Here is a 23,483-nt window from a genome sequence, read left to right on the forward strand (position 1 = left end):
ATTATTTAGACGGAATGAAAATATTGAACTTATGCACTCTCTCTTTTTTGCTTTGCTTTGCTTTACTTTTTTTTTTTTTTTTTTTCCTTTCCTTTACTTTTTTTTTTAAAATTTAATTTTCTCTATTTTTTTTACTAGAAGTTATTACCTTTTATATAAGTAGGAAGTTTGTGAAATGAGACTATTAATCATAGGAATGAAAATATAATTTTTAAAAGATTAAGGGATAGATAGTGATTAGATCAAATCTGATGGGGGTGTCAATTTAATTTATCGAAGGATAAATTGAAAATTTACCAATAAAAAAAAGAAGAAATAAAATCAACTTTAGTTACGCCACGTGGGAACAACAAAAACCAGTAAAAAAGACAACGCCAAAACGGAGGTTCATAACTCTGCTCAACGGGCACACCAGCTCTCTTTCTCTCTCGCACGCGCTCTCAATGCGTTTGGATACCAAGAAAAATAAGAAGAAAGACAGAAAAGAAACATTTACGTACGTATAAAATTCGCCGGCCGAAGTGGAACATTTCTCTCAAGTCGTCGAGAAAGAGAGAAAATTTAGAGAGAAAGTGAGAAAAATTTATTTTGAGAAACAAAAGACAGACAGACAGACAGACGAATCGTCTAAGCAATTACCAATTACCAATTGTTTATACATATATATATAGTTACGTGTGTAAATATTGTATTTATATACCTATGACCTTGTCTCTCTCTCTCTCTCTCCCTCTCCCTCTCCCTGTGTCTTGAATCTTCTTCCCTCCTGTGCCCTAGATCTCAAATACCTGTAATAGGAAGTTTTGCTGAATAGATCTTTTTGATTTAATTATCGAGTTCGTGAGATACATAGAGATCTCTCTGTAGCCTGCGCGTCTCGGCCAATCTATTAGGTATTTCTATTCTCATTCTCATTCTCATCGCTTGCTGGTTTTGCTTTCAAGAGAGAATTCTCTATATGTATAATCGTATTTATATGGAGATTGAGTTCCTTAATTGTGGAAAATTCTTGAAGTTAAATCTTTTTTTTTCGGTTTCATCTTTTGTTAATTATTTTTGACTTGTCAAAGATTCAGTGGTTTCATTAATGTGATTCGAATTTAATGCCTATGCACGTAGTTTGATTATAATTTTCTTTTAATTTTTATAAACTGGGTTTGTGAGGTCGGCGATTCGTGAAAATATAAGAATTTTGGGTTTGACCAATGGTTACAATGGAGAGTACATTCTGGACACAAGCACGCACATTTACAGTTGCATATATATATATATATATATGTTTTATCTGTATATATGTATGGTGGGGATGTTGTGAATCGGATGTGAAGAAAATGTTTTTTTTGGGGGTTGCTCGATATGTTGGAATTGGATTTGGTAGTTTTGATTTTGATGGATAGGTTTGACTTTTGTTGTGACTGGTGTTATTCTCTTATCAAGTTGGTGTTGGGTGGGCAACTCGAGAATTATAAAGACTGCTATTTGGTTTGTTTCTATTGTTTAATTTTCATGTCCCCCAATATTAGACTCCTTTTGAAATCCCCAGCTAGCCGTTAATTAGTTTATGTAAGCTGTTCTGAATCAAAGACTGGATCATGTAATTTGTTATGAACACGAGTTGGCATTTGTGCTCATTAATTAGTCTATTTTTGGTGCCCTTGCAGATCTTGAATTATACTCCTTTTCAGTGACTTCTGGAGTCAATTTCCTCTTTTGATTATATAATTTAATATCCATGCCTTTCTCAATTCTGTTGGACACTATGTTACTCGTTGCACAGTGAAATTGTTGAGATTAAGCTAATTCATTTTAAAGTGATAGGCCCTCCTAATATATTTGTTTCAGCTTGCAGATTCATTTTCCACCTAAATCAGTTAATTGAAGGCTGGTTTTAGGTTCTCAGGTGTTTATTACTTAATAAACAAGTCCTGGTTCAAGATTCTGGATATTGTATAAGTTATTTTGGAGTCAAGCTGTTATGTATTAATTCCAGATGAAGACAGGTCAGGCGTGGCGTCTGAGCATGAAAGACATGCAGATGTTGCATGCGCCTCGCCACCGTGCCCACTTGAGGAAGCCAACATGGATCATTGTTTTGGTTTCATTGGTCAGTGTGTTTTTGATTTGTGCTTATGTTTATCCACCACAGAGCTCAGCTGCATGTTATGTGTTCTCTTCTAATGGGTGCAAAGGTTTTTCCCATTGGCTACCACCTGCTCCTACTAGGGAGTTTACTGATGACGAGATTGCCTCTCATGTCGTGATCAATGATATTTTGAGGATGCCTCCAGTTCAATCAAACAACCCTAAGATTGCTTTCCTGTTCTTGACACCAGGTTCATTACCTTTTGAGAAGCTGTGGGATATGTTTTTTCATGTAAGATTTTTTTCTCTAACATTACTTTCATTCATTATATTCTAACTTTGCATTATCCTTTCAGTATTATCATCTTGTCAAAAATTTCTTTCATAATTTTTTTTCCATTTATTATTATTATTATATAAAGTGAACTTTGGAGTTTGTGTTGACATTTCTTCTGTCATGTTTTTACTTTCTGAAAATGCCCATAACAGTTTGATAACTGTAAATATAAAGCAACTTCCATGAGAAAACTGATTCATATATTCAAAATTTCACAAACTATCTATTCATAGATGCTTCACAGGGTTGCAGAATTTATAGTTTCATATTTGATGGATTTCTGAGATTAGTTAAAAAGTATGGCTGATAAGGTGACACTGGATACATAGTTTCTACATGGGTCATGTCTTAGGTTTGTGTGTGGGTGGAATAATTGAAACATCAACTATGTATGAAACATGTCTAGTGGGGAGGCAGAGCACTAAACTAGGGACTACACTTTCATTTTGAAATAAGAAGCAAAAGTAATCTTATGCTAGTTAGTGAGTGAAAAATCCAGATTCTGATAAGGTCAGTTGTCAACTTTGACATCACAGATTGCACTTTTGTATCATGTGTCGTATTCTTTTGAGTAATGCATACTTTCAACATTTCAAAAAAATTGAATTGAAAGTATTTAAAAAAGAGTATCCATTATGAGCATGATGGAATATATAAAAGTAAGGTTCATTCACATGATAGACTAGAGAATCCTAGTTATAAAGTTTACAAATTTACAGTTCATGAATAAACCATCTTCAATAGCAAATGGTTTTCCTGTGTCTCAGTTAGAAAGGAAAAGGAAAGTACAATAAATTAATGCTTTTTTATTTTATTTGGAAGGGGGAGACGGTTATAGAATAGAGGGCATAACGTAGATTGTTTCATGGTTAAGAGAAAACAAATTTTTATAAAGAAGGCACTAGAGAGATTTTTGTAACCAAAGATCTAAATGTATGCTTTCAATCGTAATGTATTTTTTCACTTATTAGATGAGAGATGGAAAAAGCAATTGAAATGTACATCTCTTGAATTTTTTAGATTTTGTAGTTTGAACCGCTGAGAATTCAAATCCTTTATAACTGATATCATTGTTCTCTTGTTTTATCGACTATTTTTCTATGTTATATAAGCCTAATTTATGAAAAAATCTCACATGTGGTCATTTATTACATTTTAAAGTCCAAAACTCACATTTTGTCCATACCACTTAATTTTAGAACTCAAAAGAATAGTTCTTTTATATTAACCAATCTCGTCTAGACTTTCTCACTCTTTCTTAATTAAACTTTCAAGTTCATTATTTGACAAAATTCTCGAAATGTTAACAGAAGTTGGGGTAGGCAACTTTTACATATGTTGGGATAGAACTCGTGCATTACATGGGAATCAGCGTGCCAATACGAGCCTTGTTTCCCATAATTTTGTCAAATCAACAAACAAATTTTGCCTCTTCTTTAGAAATAATTTTGGGGTTTTATTCTTTAGTATAAACGGGCCCTAAACATAACAATCCAAATTCGATATTAGGCCTTGTTTGTCATCTCCTAAAAAAGCCAAAAAATCAAAAAGTCACTATTTTATTTAAGTCATATCATCTTATTTAAGTCACATCACCTCTCTACCACATCACTTCAAATGCAACCCATACCCAACCCATATTTCATAAAAAGTCAAAAAATGCACTTATTTAGAACATTCCAAACAACCCCTAAGAATGTTGATGAATTCAGTTCCTTGAATTTGTGGTTCCAACCGCTGTGATATAGTTGTAGAAATCTCAGCTGTCCATCAAGAAATGGAAGGCCTGGCAAAGAGAGGGGAAGTGGTTCATTTTCTCACAGGAAAGTGGAATTTCCTGTTGGGTAGGCACATTCTAAACCTTTCAATGTTGGGTAGGCAAGTGGAATTTCTCCACTTCACTGCTAAAGTTGAAACTCCAAATGCTGCAAATCGAGATTCCATGTTTATTCATTCTCAAGATGATGTAGGTTTTTTTATCTCGGTCATGGCACTAGAGATGTGTTATTTAATGGATTGATCTGTTTGAAATCATATATTAGGCGTTTTTGGCTCTAGTGATTTGATTATATTTTTTGAATTCTAATTTTTGATTACTCCGAGATTCATAGGTGCCCTTCTTTTTATTGAATCCTGTTTTTTGTGTATAATAATAGTAATAATGAATTTTTGTCCTTTGATTTACATGTTGCATAGTTTCATAGATTCTATTATAGGTTAAGTAGCAAAAAAATATGCTGACTATCTAATTTTTATTCTTCTTTCACATGTGCCACTGCCCAGAAATTATTGTTGTAGGCAAAAGTGCAAAAAACATAATAATCACATTATCTCAATTATTTTGATCTAAACACACATCTTTGTAAATTTCTTGCCTTTAGTTCCTCAACTAATATTATTATAATTTCTATCAAAATTTTGAAGGAATTAAAGAAAGGGGTAAATTACAAATACACCCCCTGAGGTTTGCTTAAAGTACAGATTGCCTTCTGTGGTTTGGAAAATTACAACTACCACCTTGTTAGGATTTTTTTATTTAACAGAATTAACTAAAAAAATGAAATTCATAATTTCTCTCCTATGCAATAATAAAATTACTTAAATTATTAATTGAAACATATTTCTAATATCATTAAAAACTGTTAATTGACTCGATGATTTATTAATAAAAAGGACGATTTGTTATGAAATTAGAAACCTCAGGGGCTGGAATGTAATTTCCAGAACTACAGGGGACGATTCATATTTTAATCAAACCTCAGGGGGTGTATTTGTGATTTACCCTAAAGAAAGCTAATTGATTTTATTAAGTAGAGGAGCAACCAATGTGAAATAATGCCTCTCAACGCCAAAGTTATCAAATCGTATTTGTAACCAAACAAGTGTGTCATTCTTAGCGATAACTGATAAAAATGCGTAAGAAGGTATGAAAGATTTGCTGAACTGTTATGTTGTACTTTTATTCCTAAAATGGAGTAACCAAATTCTATGTATTGGTTTATCTGTAATTGAATCCAGTGTTTAGGTGATCTTTTTGGTCAATAATTTAGATCATGTTGAGAAATTGGTTTTCTCGGTCTGGGAGCAAAAAAATTGGACAAGTGATCTTTAGTGGATGGGGGTTTTTAACTGAGAAAAAGCAAAATTATTCTTCTTGAATGGCCTGTGTGGTTGGCTGCCAACATGGTCAGGTTTACTTGCCTAACTACTGTTCAGTTTTTGGTAACAGGAAATGAGTATGACATGACTGTCAAACAACTGTGTGTTGGCATATATGATATATATGGCTGATGTGTCAAAATTTAAACCACAGTTCTAATGTTTGTTGGCATCCTCAGTGATTCTAGTAATATGAAGGGATTGTTGGATGAAGATGCCTTTTGCCTTGTTTTGGAAATTGCGATGATAGTTGGTATGAGAGTTTAAATGAGCTGAAGAGTTGCTAAGGGATGTATATATTCTTGGTTGCACCAATGAGAACGGTTATTTGTGCCTGGTTAGGAGGGTGAACTTGTTACCTAGAAAGTTAGGTTGCTAGAAATGAAGGACCGATTTATTTTCATTGGTCTTCCAGCTGTTTGAGGGATTGGTTTGTTATGATGTTCAGCAGAAATTGTTCAGTTTTTGAGTAGCAAGTGCTGATGTTCCAAAATACTTTGTAATGGAAACCTGATATGAGTTTTACAGACAAATCACTGATACTAATCAATTATTTCAAGTATACTGATATTGATTAAAATAAAATGTACTCCATTGCTAAGAGATTAGACATGGTTATAGATGTCGCATATTTGATAGAAATCAATTTCTTTTGCATCTGACCCATCATTTTCATTTTTTGAGGATGCTGTTTTGCTGTTGATTTGTATACTAACAGGAGCTTTATTTATTTTGGCAGGGCCATGAGGGCAGATTCTCTGTCTATGTACATGCATCTAAGGACAAACCTGTACATTTTAGCCGTTACTTTATCAATCGAGAAATTCGGAGTGACAGGGTTTGTGAATTTAATGCCAAAAATAAATTTTTTTTTTTAACTTCTTACCCTAAAATTGATCTCTCCCTAGTCCTTCAATGAATTTTTTCATTAATGGAATTCTTATTTTGCTGAAGTAATGTGGGTATTTTGATGTTATTTTCTTGGTTAGTTACATGTTTTTTAATGTTTTGTAATATTTTTATTTTTTCGTTTGTTTATGTACAAACAAAATGTTTACCTCTGCTTATTGTTCTTTTTCTATGCATTTTTGTTCTTGTGTAAGTGTCCTCCCTTGGACTCCAATTAGCCTTCTCACATTGGCAACCTGAGATTTTTTTTTTTAAAAATTATTTATTTATTTATTTTATCAGCATTGACAACCTGCGGTTTTACCACTATATCAAATGATGGACCTTTAAAAAGTAACCTTTAAGAGGCATGAAATGGACATTGATCATGGATACCACATGATAATAGACATGTGCCCACATGGAGATTGTTAAATCAATAATGGGCACTGGCACATGACACAAGTTAATGCATACATGCACACATGTTTACATGCAAGCATAATTAATAATGATTCATTTTCTATGTTTATATGTTGTGAAAGAAGTGGAAACAGAAAGTTCTAGTTTTTATTTTGGAAAGCCTCGAAGTATAGGTAAACAAGTTGGTAGTTATTGAGTATATGGCTTCAAATTAAAATTAACACTAAGTGAGGGGATCAATCAGTATGGTTTAACCACTGAAGTATGAAATAAGAATGAGGTTTAAAACTAGGGGAGATTTAGTCCTTCTCAATTTAATTAATTGGAGCTCAAGTGGTCCTCATCATCATGTGCTTATTCTTTTTCTGTTCTTGCTGCCCCTTTACTATTATTATTTTTTTTCTTTTTTTTTTTGGGGGGGGGGGGGGGTTCACAGACTTCTAAAGTTTAGCCATGGCTACACCCGCTTTTGAAAGTAGGTTGGTTTCTGTTGATGTCGGTTGGTATCTGATGTAACATGTTTTACTACACTTAACTTTCAATATATGAGTACACTGAGCTTCCTATCATAACTTGAAGGGATCTTTGCTCCTTTCTCTGTTTTTTTTTTTTTCATGAGATCTTTCTTGAATTTTTTTTTTTGGGGCAGTTTATAGGTGATTTGTATATCCTAATGGATGTATAGCATTGGGCTATCTTTTTACTCAGCGAATTGATGTATATGGCTGTTTGAGCTTGCAATGTTCTCCCCTTCTAATCGGTAAAAAGTATGTTTATATTCAAAAAGAGGCACCAATGGGGTGCCCACCCATGTACAAAGAAAAAAATAATTTCTAAGGATGGATCAACCCCACCCGAAATCCAACTATATAAGATGGCCAAAATTTTGCTCTTCAAGACAAAAATGGGAGTCTCAACTTTGTTATAACTTCTTCTATTAGGCTGCCTCCAGATGCTCCATATCAATGCCAAAGGGCCCAAACACTAAGCCCATCCCCTCCTCCCAACTCTAGCTTCCCTCAAAGCGAACAAGAGCTGCAAAATTGAAGGAAAAACCCATCTCATGTAAAACAAGGCCAGAAATAGGAGTCTCACCTCTGCCAAAACTTCTTTTGTTATGCACCCTCTAATTGCTCCACATCAATGCCAAAGGGAACAAATTTCAAGCCCTTCCCCTCATGCTAACTCTAGCTTCCCTCCCAAGTGAACACAATTTGCAAAATTGAAGATGGGAAAACCCATGTCATGTCAAACAAGGCCAGAATTAAAGTTCTCATGTCTCAAGCTACCTGAACAAGGGATGAGGTGGTGATTCATCAAACAATGTCTTGCTTGTACACATAACACCATTTTACATAGACTTGTTTCTTCCGAATAAGATAGTCAATTGTGAGTATCTTACCATATGTCACTGCTGTCCAGACAAAAAAAGCACCTTAGATGGGGCTTTTGTTCCTCATATATATATATATATATAGAAAGAAGTATAGACAGCATGAAGATTTTGTTAAAAAAGTTGATAATAGCAAATTTTTTTTTACCTATTTTTGAACAAGGCTTGGCTGACTTTAATTTCAGCTACTTTTGCTTATTTTAATTTTTGACTCCTATCTTATATTTTTCGAACTTGCACTAAGATCCGTAATGGGTTTCATGCACATCCATGCCGTAGACGTGTGTCCAAGTGCATCCAAAGTGTGCCTGGTTTTTAAAACCTTATTGGACATGTGTTGGTGTGTTCCAACCCATGTTGGTGATCAACATGTATTTGGCATGGACATGCTTCCCAGATAAACCCCATATTTGGTTGTCCTATGTCAACACCAATTTCAAACTATTGCTCTGAAAGGAATTATACTTGGTGACGCTGACAGAACATACAAGGCCTATGAAGCCTGGACACCTTGCTAGAGGTTGTGTATCGGTGTCAAACACAAACACAAGTTGTACACGTACACATGCTGGATGCCTTTGATTGGATTGAGACAGATGTATAGAAAGTGTGCAGTGAGAGATCTTTCTAGGTAGCCAATCTTTACTTAACTCAACACATGCTGGAGGAATCAGACTCGTTGAGGACACATTTGAGGACATGCTGCCCCATTTTTATTTATTAATTTTTTATAGGAATGGCATACCAAGGTTAATGAATTAGATGAGAATAAATATTTGATAGAATAAATATATAATATTAAGAAACATAACAAATATATATAATTATAAGTTTTGCATGTGTTCCCGCCATGTTGTGTCCATTTTTGAAAATTTTCGTGTCCGTGTGCCGTGTCCTGTCATGTGTTCGTGCTTGTTTTTCTTAGTATAAGCCTAGATCAGCCTTTATATATGGACATATTAATAATGAGATAGTTCTGTTGATTTTGTGTGCAGGTTGTGTGGGGAAAGATTTCAATGGTCGATGCAGAAAGGCGCCTGTTGGCAAATGCACTGAAAGACCCTGAGAACCAACACTTCATATTACTTTCTGATAGGTGACAATAGTTATTGGCAATAATATTTTGTTTGCCAACTTTGGTACTGACAATTTTCTGAATAATTGTTCTATTGCATTGCAGTTGTATTCCATTGCATGATTTTGACTATGTGTTCAACTATCTGATGTACACAAATATCAGCTTTGTTGACTGGTGCGCACAATGATTTCATATAATTCTATTTTTGCTATTGTAGAAGGCTCTTTGGATTAAAGATTTTCCTTACGGAACTTGTTTAACATATTGTTTTGTATCTGAGTTTTCTTGTCATTACTGATGCATACTTCTTATACTTTCCAGCTTTGAGGATCCTGGTCCACATGGGAGTGGCAGGTATTCAGAGCATATGTTACCTGAAGTAGATAAGAGTGACTTCCGGAAGGGTGCACAGGTATATTTTCAACACATTCAATATAGAGGCTCAGCATGGTTTGTGTAGTTGTAAAAATTGTGATGTGATTATATCACTATAGGGACAAGTTACTTGAACTAGCCTAGTTGTTTCTTTAATAATTACCATATTCCTTTTCCTTCCAACCAGTGACTTCAAATCTACTATCTGTTCTTTCATAGCCAGCCATAAGAACATATTTTTGTAGTATAGGAGCATGAACTCAAACTCCGTACTAGCAGTCAGATCAAGTCCAATTTCGACGACTAAAATCAACAAATCACTATTAAAACTAAGCTAAAAAACGATTTAAAAAAATATAATTCATGAACTTAAATTTCAGTGATATAACACTAGAAAAATGCAAATGAGAAGTAATATCACATAGTTTATCCAGTACATGAATGGTAATCTTTTATAGATCACTACACAAATTTTTTGAAATTGTCATGTACTAATCAATGAAAGATGAAAATACTTGCGGTCTTTTTTTTTAAGAAATAAAATGAGCAAACTATGGTACTCTTAAAAATGCATACCGTATGCCCTTTTAAAATTTTATTACAATGATTGGTTACCGAATCACAATAGTTAATAACTTTTTTCAGAATAATAGTACGTAATATTTAATATTCATAACGTAATTATAATTGTTCGTTCTATAACCATAACAATTTGTATCTGAAACTTTTTTTTTTGTGGTGCATCCCTTTGTAACATAACTATAATGATTTGTATTAACACTACAAAAACTCATAGCTATTTTACAAAATATAGTATATAAGTAAAAAAATAAGAAGTTTGGAGGGGCCAAGTGCAATTAAGTAACACATGAATCATATAAATCACATACAAATCTTAACAATCCTGGCAACTTGGCAGGGGCCAGGACCCCCCCTCCCTCTGCCCATGGTCATGACAGTGAACCCTGAAAGTCGGGTTTTAAACCAAGAATACCTTTGTTGTTGGGTCAAAAATGTCATTGCATTGTTGCATTTCGTCCCTACTATGTTTTATGTTTGTCTAATGGGTCTTTGTTTAGATATACCAAATTGCAGCTTGATCAACTTTAATTTCTCTAATTGTCATAGGTCTTGTTTTGTATTTGTGCAGTGGTTCACAATGAAGCGCCAGCACGCATTGGTAGTAATGGCTGACAGTCTCTACTACTTGAAATTCCGGGATTACTGCAAGGTGATTCAGTTCTTAAATATGGTTTGCTTTTTGCTTTTCATTTTTTCAGCATTGTATTTATATACTCATGTATACTTTTTTTTTCACCTTTTTTTGAATTTTCTGCTTTTTTTTTTTTTTTTTTTTGTGAATTTTTTTTTTGGTTTTGTTTTCTTGTTTGTTTTCTTGTTTGTTTTGTACATTTTTTTTTCCCATTTCAGTTTAGGAAATTAAATATTTTTCCATATTATTGAATATAATTGTCATAATTAAGTGAAATGCATGGCTTCTTTAACCTATCTATCGATACTCCATACAGTCATAGTATGGTAATGCAAAACCTCAGGTAGACTCTCTTTTTAGCTTGAAAATGTGTGTAGGGCTGCATGGTATGAGATGCGCTTTCAGTAGGATGCTATTCATGTATTAATATTTTGGTGAATGATATACATTAGATTTTAATTTGATAGCCATCATACATACATGGTTAAAATTGCTACTGGCCCCCTATTCTAGATTGAGGATGTGACTCCATTGGTTGCTTGTTATCGCCATCAACAACAATTGTTTGCATATCATACTTTCTTACTGAAGATTATTTGGGCTGGATTGGACTATTTTAATGGTCTCTAAGTGCAAATTGTTCTTTCACTCTAGTGCTCTGATGATTTAGAAAAAATCACAATGGCTTGAATTGTTGGATTGATGTGTGCAAAAAATGCATAATTTTTAAGAGTGTTTAGTATGAAAATAATTGTAGGGGCTTACTGAACTATTTGTAGGTGCTTAATTATTTATAGATGGTAGAAAACAAGTTGGGTTGGGAATGTTTGCAAAGTTCTCCCCAGAAGTGCTGAATTGGGGACATTTTAGCAGTTATCACTTTTTCTTGAGGCCAAGTTGAAAATTGTTATAATTCAATGCAACTATGTTGTGCCCTATGTAACCTAATCAGCTAAGAAGCACCCTAACCAAACCGCCTGATTGGGTGCTTCAGCTTTGAAATGAGCAGAAGCAACCCCCTAGAAGCAACCCCAAATACGGTTGGTTTAACTTACCATTACCAGCGTAAATATCTTATTTTTGTCTTTTTTTCCTTTCTCCTTATCGTTATGCGGACTATATCATGTGACTCTTCTCACCCTAGGTTATTTGGGAAGGGGGCTTAAGATGCTCCCTAATTGTGCTCACTGTTTCCCTTTTTGGCATGCATTGGTTTGTGTTAAAGACCTGCGCTCCTATTGTATAAAAGTTAGAAGCACAAACACTTCTAAGAAAGTGACCTGTCTATGTCGGACACATGTCAAAACATGTCACTATTTATTATTTTTAGTACTTTAGACCTGGACATGCACGTGCCAGTCACTTGGACACGTAACATGCATTACAAGCTTGAAGAAAACAACTTGAGCTGAGATCCAATGATAAAATAACAATATAAATTCATACCAATTTATCTCTCCTCCTTTGTTGGACTTTAGGAATTGGTGTTACGTTGCATTATTTTCGTTATCTTTGTATGAAATATTAATATATATGACATACTGAATATTTTGCCGTGTCATGTCCTTGGACATGAGAATTAGATGAATCAAATATTTAGACACATGACACTCCACACTTGTACCCGAGTCAATCTAACATTATATAGCTACCACTTATATATTAGGAAATGAGGATATAATAATAGCCAAATAATTTAGGTACAAAGGTCTAGATGAAAGTACTTACTACTAAAGAAGAAAGAAATAAAATCAAGAAAAAGATTGAACATTCACATGAGATTTAGTTATAAATTGTTACAGAAACGGATTTAATGTAAATTTAGGCATTACACTATACAACCTTCACTCTTTCTACCTTACATATCTCCATTCAATGTTTTTATTATATATCACTATTGTATTGCATATGGTGGTTAAAGTATTCTGTACTCCAAGACTTCTCTTTGGGCATTGACTTGCATGTACATTATATTCGGCTGAAGCCCAGATACATATGGTTGTATGCTTGATTCGTATGCAACAAGGGCAAGGCATAGATTAAGAGAACTCCACCAGTGTTGCATAAACGCTGCCGGTCACAAGCCCGGATAAAGGAGGAGGGATTTTTATTTTCTGTTGGTAGTATGGTTTTTTTTTTTTTTTTTTTTTTTTTTTTTTCTTTTCATGAATGCTGATTCATTTGTGCTCTTTCCACAAATACCGGTTTGAGACACTGTTAAATTTGTTTAATTATCCAGCCCAATGTGGAAAACTTAAAACTTTTATCTGTGGATCATCAGCTTATGTCTTTCCATCAGTATTTTAACCCTCGGGAAAGTGGGGAGGAAATCAGAAGACACGTGATTTGGTGCAATTCAGACCAACAATCAAATTGCAGTGTCTTGCAGTGGAGGCATCTATGTTATATATATATATATAGAGAGAGAGAGAGAGAGAGAGAGATTACTACTGCAGACTCGTATACTTTAGTTTCTTATTTCTTGATGCATGGTGGCAAGGGGCCATACAACGGTAGAGAAAATGACAATGATGTGGTTAAATTGACGTGTCGGCATGTTAGTATCGTATCTATGTCCTGATGTGTGTCCATGTTTGTGCTACATAGCATCACTATTGTCAAATCACAAATCCAATTGTAAATTGTTTTGCTAAAATAGTGAATAATGAATCATGAGATTCACTTTATTTGGCGTAATATATAATTTCATATATGTATATACATGTAAAAATACAGAGTGTTTAAAATGAACTAAATATAACTAAATCAAATATATATATATATATATATATGTATATACAAGTAAAATTACATTTATCAATACAATTAGTTGATCTCTTTTTTCATTTACGAAAACGATGCTGTTTTATGCATTATGCAAACAGAAGTGCAATTGAATCTTAGGATTCTCTAAACTTCATATTCAACTACAAATTAAATCCTTTTGCTTAAAACTCGTATCAACTTGTATGAATCAAATCATGAATTGTAAGATTCTAACAACCATGCTTGGCATTCCAATGCCATGAGATCACAAACATTCTTATGGAAAAGTATTGTAGGAAGTGTTATCAGAAAACATTAATACCCTAGCGAATTACGTTTTGGAATGCACGTTCCAAATTAAGGTACACTTTCATTCCAAAACGGTGAATTTGACGATCCAAAGCGATCTCAAAAGTTTGTTCCAATATATTTCCTCAAGATTTCCTTAGTGCTGTATTTAGTTGGGGAATTTAGAGAGAGGGACTTGGAAATGGAAATGGAAATGGAAAAGGCAGGTGAAATATGAATAAAATATATTTACATTTCACTTAGTTTTACATACCTTTTCTCTTTTCTTTTCCAAATTCCTTCCCAAATCCCCTAACCAAACACAGCTTAGGAGTAAAAAAAATCAAATATAATGACATTAAATTTAAGGTAAGTGAAATTTTAACATGACAAAACATAAAAATTGAGTCATGATGTTCATACAAATGTGTTGCTATATGATTAATTCGGAGAGGGGAAAAAAAAAAAAAAAAACAAAAGGAAAAAAAAAAAATACATTTTATTGGATGTCTAATTGTTAAAAAAAAACTTCTCTAAACTAAAAGTACCATAAATTCTTGGTGTAAACTAACAAGTCTATCCCTATCGTACCACAATTTAGATCATGTAGCATACTCTGTTTGTGTTCACGTTCCAGTTCCTCATATTGGAACATCCACGTTCTAGGTATCATAGTAGGAGTATGTTATCAAGATTGTGTATCATTCATGTCTAAGTTTCATGTTCCATGTTCTTGATCATTAATAAATTATATACATAATTCCTGAAGGGTAGAAAGTTCTTCATATTGTTCAAATATATGATAATAGTTACTTTTGGTTTTCTCACTTCTATATTATCTGCTTTGCACGTATTGTTCTACTCTCTTACAACATATAAGTTATATACATAATTCCTAAAAGGTAGAAAGTTCTTCATATTGTTCAAATGTATGATAATAGTTACTTCTGGTTTTCTCACTTCTAATAATATCTGCTTTGCATGTATTGTTGTACTCTGTTACAACATGTAAAATTGCTGAAAAACACTTTTTTGATTGTCTCACTAATTTGTTTTTCTAAATATTATCACAAACGATTACCAGTGTCTCTGCTTCTGACAAAAAATTATCAGTTCTCTCAGCATCCCTAATAAGAATGGCACCCATTTAACTTGCATTTCTTGTGTGCTGCTTCTCTTTTGGGTCAGATAAACATTCTTAGTTCTGTGAATTAAATTGTGAAAAGCTGTTTGCCAGAATTTGTTTGTCTCTACTTACCCAAAAAAAAAGAATTTGTTTGTCTCCTTCATAGTTGAGGTTTTTGTAGGCCCCTCTATTTGTATATATTTGTATTTCCCCCCTTTATGTGTATTGTTTGATAGTCTAGACTTATTTTAGCTTTCCTTGGAATTAATTTTTTGACCTCTTGCAATGGTCATTGATGGCCCATATTGCTTGATTTGGATTGTTCTGGATCCATTAGTTTTAAGTGTATTGTAAGTGCAAATTTTCAACTGGCATAGTTGAGTAAGCATTGACAAAACATGGCAATAATGTTTGAACTTTATTAGCTAGATTCAGCACTTAAAACTTAATTTATTAAGTGATGATTAATTAAGCTCGTTTGATAACCATAATTAATATCACTAAAAAATTTAAGTGCCTCTTAAAATATAAGCTAAAATTTAAGAAAATTTTAAGTCATATGAAACTCAGTTAATTTTGACTGAATTTACAAATATTAAAGATATCATCAATGTTATGCCAATGATCAAATTTAAGTCCTTATCTTTTTGATTTAGTTATGGTTGAGTTTACGAGAAATATTCAAGATGATGTGCTATGGTGTATGCTTTTTGCAGATGATATCATGATAGTGGATGAGATTAGAGGAGTTACTACTAAGTTGGAGACTTGGAGAGGACTTGAATCTAAGGAATTTAGGATATAGAGAACTAAGACAAAATATATGGAGTGTAATTTTAGTAACAATAATAATGGAAGCAGAAGAGAAGTGAAGATTGAGAACCAATAACTACCTAAGAGTGAGCATTTTCATTATTTATGATCGATTATCACAATGACTGGGGAGATTGAAGCGGATGTGGTCCATAAAATTAAGGCGGGGTGGCATGAGTGGAGAAGTGCATTTGGGGTACTGTGCGATAAATGAGTATCCACTAGACTAAAAGGAAAGTTCTGTAGAATGGCTATTAGACCAACGATGTATGTGACAGAATGTTGGGCAATTAAGAAATAGCATGTGGATAAGATGAGTATTATTGAGATGATGATGTTAAGGTGGATGTGTGACAAGACTATAAAAGACAGAATTAGGAATGAGTATATTCATGAATGGGTAGGAGTAGTACCGATAGAAGATAAGTTGAGAGAGAATAGATTGAAATGATTTAGTCATTCACAACGGAAACTAACAGAGGCAGTAGTGAAGAGATGCGATACAATGATAGTAGATGGAAGTGCTAGAGCAAGGGACAGACCTAGATTGACGTGGGTGACGTGAGCTAGTGTAGTAAATAGAGATATGAATCTCTTTAATTTGACTAACCAAATAGCCGTTGATAGAGTCGAGTGGAGAAGAAGGATTCATGTAGCCGACCCCATTTGATGGGATTTAAAGCTTGGTTCGATATATATTATTATAAATTCTTCATCATCACCACAACTATAAGCATCATGCCATTGCCATCGCGACCGCCACTGTAACGCCCTCAAAATAATACACAAAACCCATTACTTTAGACATGCATTGATATAAAAGAAACCAACTATTTCTATTCATCAGAGTAATTCTTACAACTGTATTACATGTTAACAACAAAAGCAAATGCCCTATGGGCTTACAGCTTTCCAAGTCAACACCTGGTTACACAAAAGAAGAGTACTAACTCTATACAAAATAAGCCCTTGGCTTGATATACATGTAATACAAACAAAATAAACAAAAAGAGTCTTCAACTCTCATCATCATCCAAGCTATGTCCTTGGAGGTGGCATACTACCTGTACCTGAAAATAATGTCCCATAAAGGGTGAGCCAACGCCCAGTAGAGATATGCTAAACACATTATGAGCAATGACTAAGACATTAGCAATTGATAAATGTTCAATTTTCATAAACCAATTCATAACCCATTTCCATTTCATGACCACTATGTTCATGTTTCATTTAAATTTTCATTTCTTATCAATTTCACAATTTACATCAACGGCTCAGAACCTGGCCAACCACTTATATGAGACAGTGACTCATATTAAACATTTCCCATTTTACAATAGATAAGCATACTAGTTGTATCAACATCTCAACAGATAAGCATACAAGTTGTATCCACATTTTAACAGATATGCATATTAGCTATATCAACACTTCCAATGATAAAGCATATGAGCTGTATCAACACTTCCAAAGATAAGCATATGAGCTGTATCAACACATTATCTGACAAGCATATGAGCTGTATCAGTGGAGGCCATCCCCTATCTCCTCCCAAACAACATCCGGTTTAGAGGTCCATCCCCTATCTTCCCCTAAATCGTGGAGTACATCCCCTATCTCCTCCCACACACACAACGTATATACACAAAGGTCATATACACAATCAATCAATACATAGCGTTAATGTATTCTATCAACCGTCATACTCTATGACATATCCAATTGATTAGTTTTAGTTTGCCTAATCATCATGCATTGTCTACAACAATCAAAACTACCCTCCACCGGTAGCCCAAGCAATTATTTCTAAACAGATAATAAAAGCTCCAACAGATAAACTATCAATGTTTTCAAAAGTGAGCGATTAATAAATCTAACTCCACTATTCAACCATATAATGAACCAATTTCATTATTTCCAAATCAATTCCATAAAGTCACAATTTTCCCAAAATTAGGATTTTTCACCCGATTTCCCAATATTGACCCAATGGTCTAAATATCCACAACCAATATCAATATCATCATTTTGAACCCACAATACACATATTAGACTCAAAATAACAATTTCTCTTTTAACATTTTGAAACCCTAAGTCCTAAAATTCACCCAACTTCAACACTTTATCAAAACAACAAAAAATCTATGTCAAAGACCATAAGAGTGAGTAGGAATCCCTACCTCAAATTCGGAGCTCAAGGAAGGAAGATGAAGAAACTTAACGTGCTCCAAAACTCAATATACTCGGATCAAAACGTAGCCCTCGACGATCAACCCAACTTTTACAAAGGCCGAAGGGAAGGGAAACACTCTAACTAGATCATACCCTAGAGAGAAGGGAGTTTCTAGAGAGAGGAACTCTCAAAAAGTCTTTTTGGAAAGTAAGAGAGAGAGAGAGAGAATGTAAAAAGTGATTTTAAAATGCCCAGCTGCCAACTGATATACGACATTCCCGCTCGAGCGGAGAACACAACGCTTGAGCGTCAAGAACAAAAAACTAGGTCCGCTCGAGCGCAATAAGGCCCGCTCGAGCGCCAAGACACAAGAATAAAGTACATCCGCTCGAGCGCGAAAACCAGTCCCCTCGAGCGTAGATTTTTCCCTCCCAGAACTTACACCATAAAGTACTACCCGCTGGAGCGCCAGAGTATCTGCTCGAGCGCCACCGCTCGAGCGCAAAGAAACCCGCTCGAGCGTGAAAAACATGCTTGCAGAAGTTCTGCAGAGCACCAAAATACAGGGAGCGTGCAATCTCCTCTCGAGCGTAAGAAGACCCACTCGAGCGGACCTTCTAAAAACTGGATAACAAAGAATTGAAACCAAAGCCCAATCAACCTGTAACAACTCTGCCTAATACATCCCAAAACCCGAACAAATGGAATTAAAGGATGACAACAAGATAGATACAACTACCAACTCTACGGAAATGAGTCCGGAATACAACAGAACAGTAAAAGGACAACCGGGATCGCTATAGCCACCACCATGCTACCACCGCCACTACCACTGTCGTCGCCTCGCCACTAGCACCGCCATCATACCACCACCGCCACCACCACCACCATTGTCATTGTTGCCATAGGCACTACCACCATTTTACTATCACTACCATTGCTAATGCTACCACCACCACCACCACCACCACCATCACAATATAAAAATTGAAATATATAATTTAAAAATAATAAATTTCAAATTTGATCGTGTACATATTAAACAACTTATTTTTAGTTCAGCACTTTTACCAAATAGTTTTTTAATTTTAAAAAATTCAGCATTCAGTTTTCAATACTTAATTTTCAATATTCCCATTTTTGTTTTCAATTTTATCAAACACCACCTAAGAGAATTACCGAAGTTAGTTTTTCACACAGCATAACAGGTAGCAGAATTTGCAATATTGGGAGAATAAATTGAGCCTGTTGCAATTAGGTGGGGAAAATACTAGTCGTATTATTGCTTTGTGAGGGATATAGTTGGTATTAGGTACATCTTTTCACAACTGTATAGATTTGCTATGATTGTGTTTTGGACTGGACCAATATAGGTTAAACTTGGATACTTGCTCATTTTTGTAAACCTGGTTAGGATCTTCTGTAATTATCACAAGTTTTTTGTCTTTTGTTTTTTTCTTCCTCATATTTGATATGAAACTTCTGCATTTGTATGCAAAATATGGTATTTTTGAACATGGTTCATAGCAACAATGTACTGATGTTGATGTTTTTGGTATTCACAGCCAGATATGAATGGGCGCAATTGCTATTCCGATGAACATTACCTGCCCACCTTTTTTCATGTGAGAACATCTTTTATTTTTTTTCTCTTGCTTATTCTGTACCTTCTGACTCTTGCCTTCAAACCATTTTAAATTGAATGACTTCCCTCTTTGCGTATTTTTAGATGATCGATCCAAATGGCATTGCAAACTGGTCAGTGACAAATGTTGATTGGTCTGAGGGAAAGTGGCATCCAAAATCATACAGGGCTCACGATGTTACTTACAAGCTCTTGAAAAATGTTTCTGTATAGCTCTGCTTTTCTCTGTCACTATTACATTGTTATGTATCTACATGATTTCTAGCTGAGTGTTTTGATGCTTGGACTCGGAGTTGACAGTTTGCATTCTCTTATATATTTTGCAGTCTATTGATGAAAGTGTGCATGTTACTAGTGATGAAAGGGTATGTGTTGACTAATCTTCCAAATCCAAAAATTCTTGCTTTATTAAATTCTGTTTAGGACAGAAATTCTGAAAACTATGTTATTGCGGTGCTGCAGAAGGAAGTGCAGGTTAGTCCGTGCATATGGAATGGAATGCAAAGGCCGTGTTACTTATTTGCAAGGAAGTTTTTGCCAGATGCACTGGATAACTTGATGCAGCTTTTCTCCAATTACACAGCAATTTGAATGTGATAAACTCAATTCTAATTCTTTGGTCGGACCAGCTCTAGCAGTTGCTCTTGACACTACTTCGTTTCTCGTGTAGCCTTAGAATGTTGTAAAGTGCCTCATTATAGAAGGATCGAATGCCCAATCCGACCCAACCAGACCTGACCTGGGCTCCTTTTTTGAGTGCAAGGGCAAATGACAAATGGCAAGTGGCAAAGCAGTTGAGGGAGATCTTGAGTTGAGCTGAAAGTTGAGAAGCCGTTGCTAGCATTATTGCTTCCTTGGTGTTGGGGATGGGTGAATTAGTGTTCATTGTTATTATTTTTATTTTTTCGGGGACATTTTGGGCTCATTTTATGTTATAATTTTTAGATTTTTTGACAGAAATTTTGGGTACTTGATTGCATTGCCGTTAATTGTGGGTTGACTACCTTTGTAGAAGTTGAAAAATGTGAATTTTCTAATGTTGTATCACCAGCTACAGAATCTCACATTCTATATAATATATACGTCCTAACATCCGGAGACTTAAATTGCAGATGATGATAAATAACAAAATAAAGATAGATTTTTTGTTATCAAATGTGTTAAGAACATGATTGATGAAAAAGTTAAATTATGGCTAACTATATGTTTTATGGATTTGTTCTCTCAAGTTGGGGACCTCAACTTGGGAGAATGTTTAAACTTGGTAAGCTTATTTCGAAAGTAATTCTAATGATTTAAACCATTATCTATGTAGATTATTTATTAGGGATGAAAAATAAAATAAAATTTATATTAGAGTATTTTAGTTAACATTTATTGAATGAATAATTTTTATTTCAAAATGAAATAAAATATTATGAAAAATTATATTATTAAATAAAATAGATATAGATTATTAATGAGGTAGAGCAATTGCATCACTATAGGTCAAGTACATCCCAACTGGTTGGCATCTACTAGCCTACCAATCATTTACATTATACTCTACCTCAATAATCTAATACAAAAAAATAATGAAATAAAATAGTAAAAAACAAATTGTCGATCAATTATCGGAGGAGACAGACATGTCGCTCGCGTCGTCCGAGGATATGTCATCCAAATCATTTTGAATTCTATCATTTTCACTATAATTTTGTCTTCTTGTAAGCGCGTGCATATGATCTCTGGATATCATCAGTGCCTCAACCATATGGGGTGAAAGCCTGTAGCAGTAATCGCTCAGCACCCGTCCACCTACACTAAAAGTTATTTCCGAAACAACTGTAGAAATAAGAACGATTAGTATATGACGGGCTATCTGTGAAACCACATGCCATGTAATTTTATTTTGTTTCCACCAATCCAAAATGTCAAAATCATCGAAAACATCCACTGATGAGCTTTCCAAATACCGTTGTAGTTCAGAACTACTTATGCTTGTATGTTGAGATATTCTTCTACTTTTTATTGCTGAAAAACAACTTAATTTCTCGTCTCGAGATGAGTGTGCTAGTGTAGTGTGTGTAGGTGTATTTACAAATGCAGCTGTCCTATATTCTTCAAATAATTTGTTGCATGTTTGCATAATAAGGACAAACTGTGTTTGATCAATGAAAATACATTCTAAAAATTCTTGTAAACCCATTTCTTTACACTTAAGATCAATTATTATAACTAAACCTAAAAGATGAGGCAAATGATCAAAATATTTATCAAATTTTGCTTTCATTGAAGTAATAATGGTCACATAATATTCATTACCCATATATTTTACAAAAACTTTAATTATTTTTGCTACCATATATAAAACAAATGATGAAGTAGGAATATATATATACATATATAAGAAAATAATTTTAGTGAAGTATCAAAAACTTTTAAAAAATCTTCATACGAGGCTACTTGGCGCCAATTAAGTTCTGTGGGAGTCAGTACTCCTATTGACGTTGCAAAAAATAAATCTTTTTCTCTTCTTTGTTTATAAGCTCTTTTTAACATATTATACATTAAATTTCACCTACTATTTATATCTAAAATTAATTTTTTAAATGGTATACCTTCTTGTTAACAAATTTTCCTATATTCCAAAATTTGATTAGCAGAAGATATAGTAGTAACAACTGCATTTTTTTATTACAAGTACATAAGTCTCGTATATATGCATAGCTTCTTTAACAATCAAGTTTAAAATATGGGCATAACAATGAACATGAAATAAATCACCATAAAAAAGTAATTGTAAAGTTGATTTTAAATGGGATTACAGTTTGATTATAATATGTTTCATTATCTAAACTAATTGTAAAAATTTTATCTTGCAAAGCCCACTTATATAATACAATTTTTATTTCTACACCAAGCTAATGACCAGTGTATGGAAGTTCAACTAATTTAAATGAAATAATTTTTTTATTTAATTTTCAATCATTATTAATGAAATGTGCAGAGATACATTAATATTCTAAACCATTATTTGATCATAGATTAAATGTTAAACAAACTCTTCCATTCAATTTTTTAAAGATGTCAAATAATTCATTTTTAACATCCTCAAATTTCTTTAAAATCCTGTTTGTAGTTGTATTTCTTGAAAAACTTTGATATTGCGGTGCAAAACGTTTGCGCATCATTTCGGTAAAATCTGGACATTCACTAGTTGGTAAAAGGTTGTTCTTTTTTAATAATGTAATTAACTACAGAATCTTGTGTACGTACAGGATCATATGAAAATATTTACAAATTACTAGTTGATGAAGCTTCTAATTGCATTTGACTTCTAATATCAGGTTGTTGACTTTGTAAATGTTTGTTAGCATGCCTTTTTAGATAACTAGTACCCCCTACAGATGCAACATTAAGTAAATGTGCACAATATTTACATTTTACTTTAATGTAATTGTACCATTATGATTATTTATTGATATTTTCTCAAAGTGTTCCCAAACATTACTAGTTATGCCTCTAGATGATGATCCAACTGTTGGAAGAGGGATATTAGAAAGAGAATCAATAGATTCATGTTGCGTAGTATATGTATCAATATCAACATAAACATTATGAATATTAGGATCCATAGTAATGTAAGTAAAATAATATAAAAGAACTAATAATTAATTTAAATAATGAGTAACAATAATGAGTAAAAAATAATAATTAATATATGTTCATAAATAATTAATGA

General features: G+C 33.6%; 1 protein-coding gene across 2 annotated transcripts; it reads left to right on the plus strand.

The window, feature by feature from the left end:
* The first annotated feature begins 352 nt into the window (after positions 1-352).
* LOC114312674 (glycosyltransferase BC10) lies at positions 353-20,851 on the plus strand. 2 transcript variants are annotated; one of them, XM_028258954.2, is made up of 11 exons: positions 353-893; positions 1,843-2,374; positions 6,318-6,416; positions 9,278-9,378; positions 9,463-9,534; positions 9,682-9,772; positions 10,886-10,966; positions 19,680-19,739; positions 19,844-19,966; positions 20,086-20,124; positions 20,222-20,851. In XM_028258954.2, the coding sequence occupies exons 2-11, from the start codon at positions 1,991-1,993 to the stop codon at positions 20,348-20,350; spliced, it is 1,179 nt and encodes a 392-aa protein (XP_028114755.2). In that variant the 5' UTR covers positions 353-893; positions 1,843-1,990; the 3' UTR covers positions 20,351-20,851. The 2 variants fall into 2 exon arrangements, with proteins under 2 accessions (XP_028114755.2, XP_028114756.2); XM_028258955.2 differs by having other exon boundaries at positions 382-893; positions 1,850-2,374.
* The last annotated feature ends 2,632 nt before the right edge of the window (positions 20,852-23,483 follow it).

This window comes from Camellia sinensis, chromosome 3, assembly GCF_055761805.1.
Source record: "Camellia sinensis isolate YWXY chromosome 3, ASM5576180v1, whole genome shotgun sequence".
Classification (NCBI taxonomy): domain Eukaryota; kingdom Viridiplantae; phylum Streptophyta; class Magnoliopsida; order Ericales; family Theaceae; genus Camellia; species Camellia sinensis.

What these genes read in the sequence shown, in the direction of transcription:
- LOC114312674 (XM_028258954.2), top strand. Translation starts at nt 1,991, where the DNA reads ATGAAGACAGGTCAGGCGTGGCGTCTGAGCATGAAAGACATGCAGATG. An exon ending in AATTCCGGGATTACTGCAAG is followed by an intron (nt 10,967 to 19,679) that starts GTGATTCAGTTC and finishes TGGTATTCACAG; the next exon opens with CCAGATATGAATGGGCGCAA. An exon ending in AGCTCTTGAAAAATGTTTCT is followed by an intron (nt 19,967 to 20,085) that starts GTATAGCTCTGC and finishes TATATTTTGCAG; the next exon opens with TCTATTGATGAAAGTGTGCA.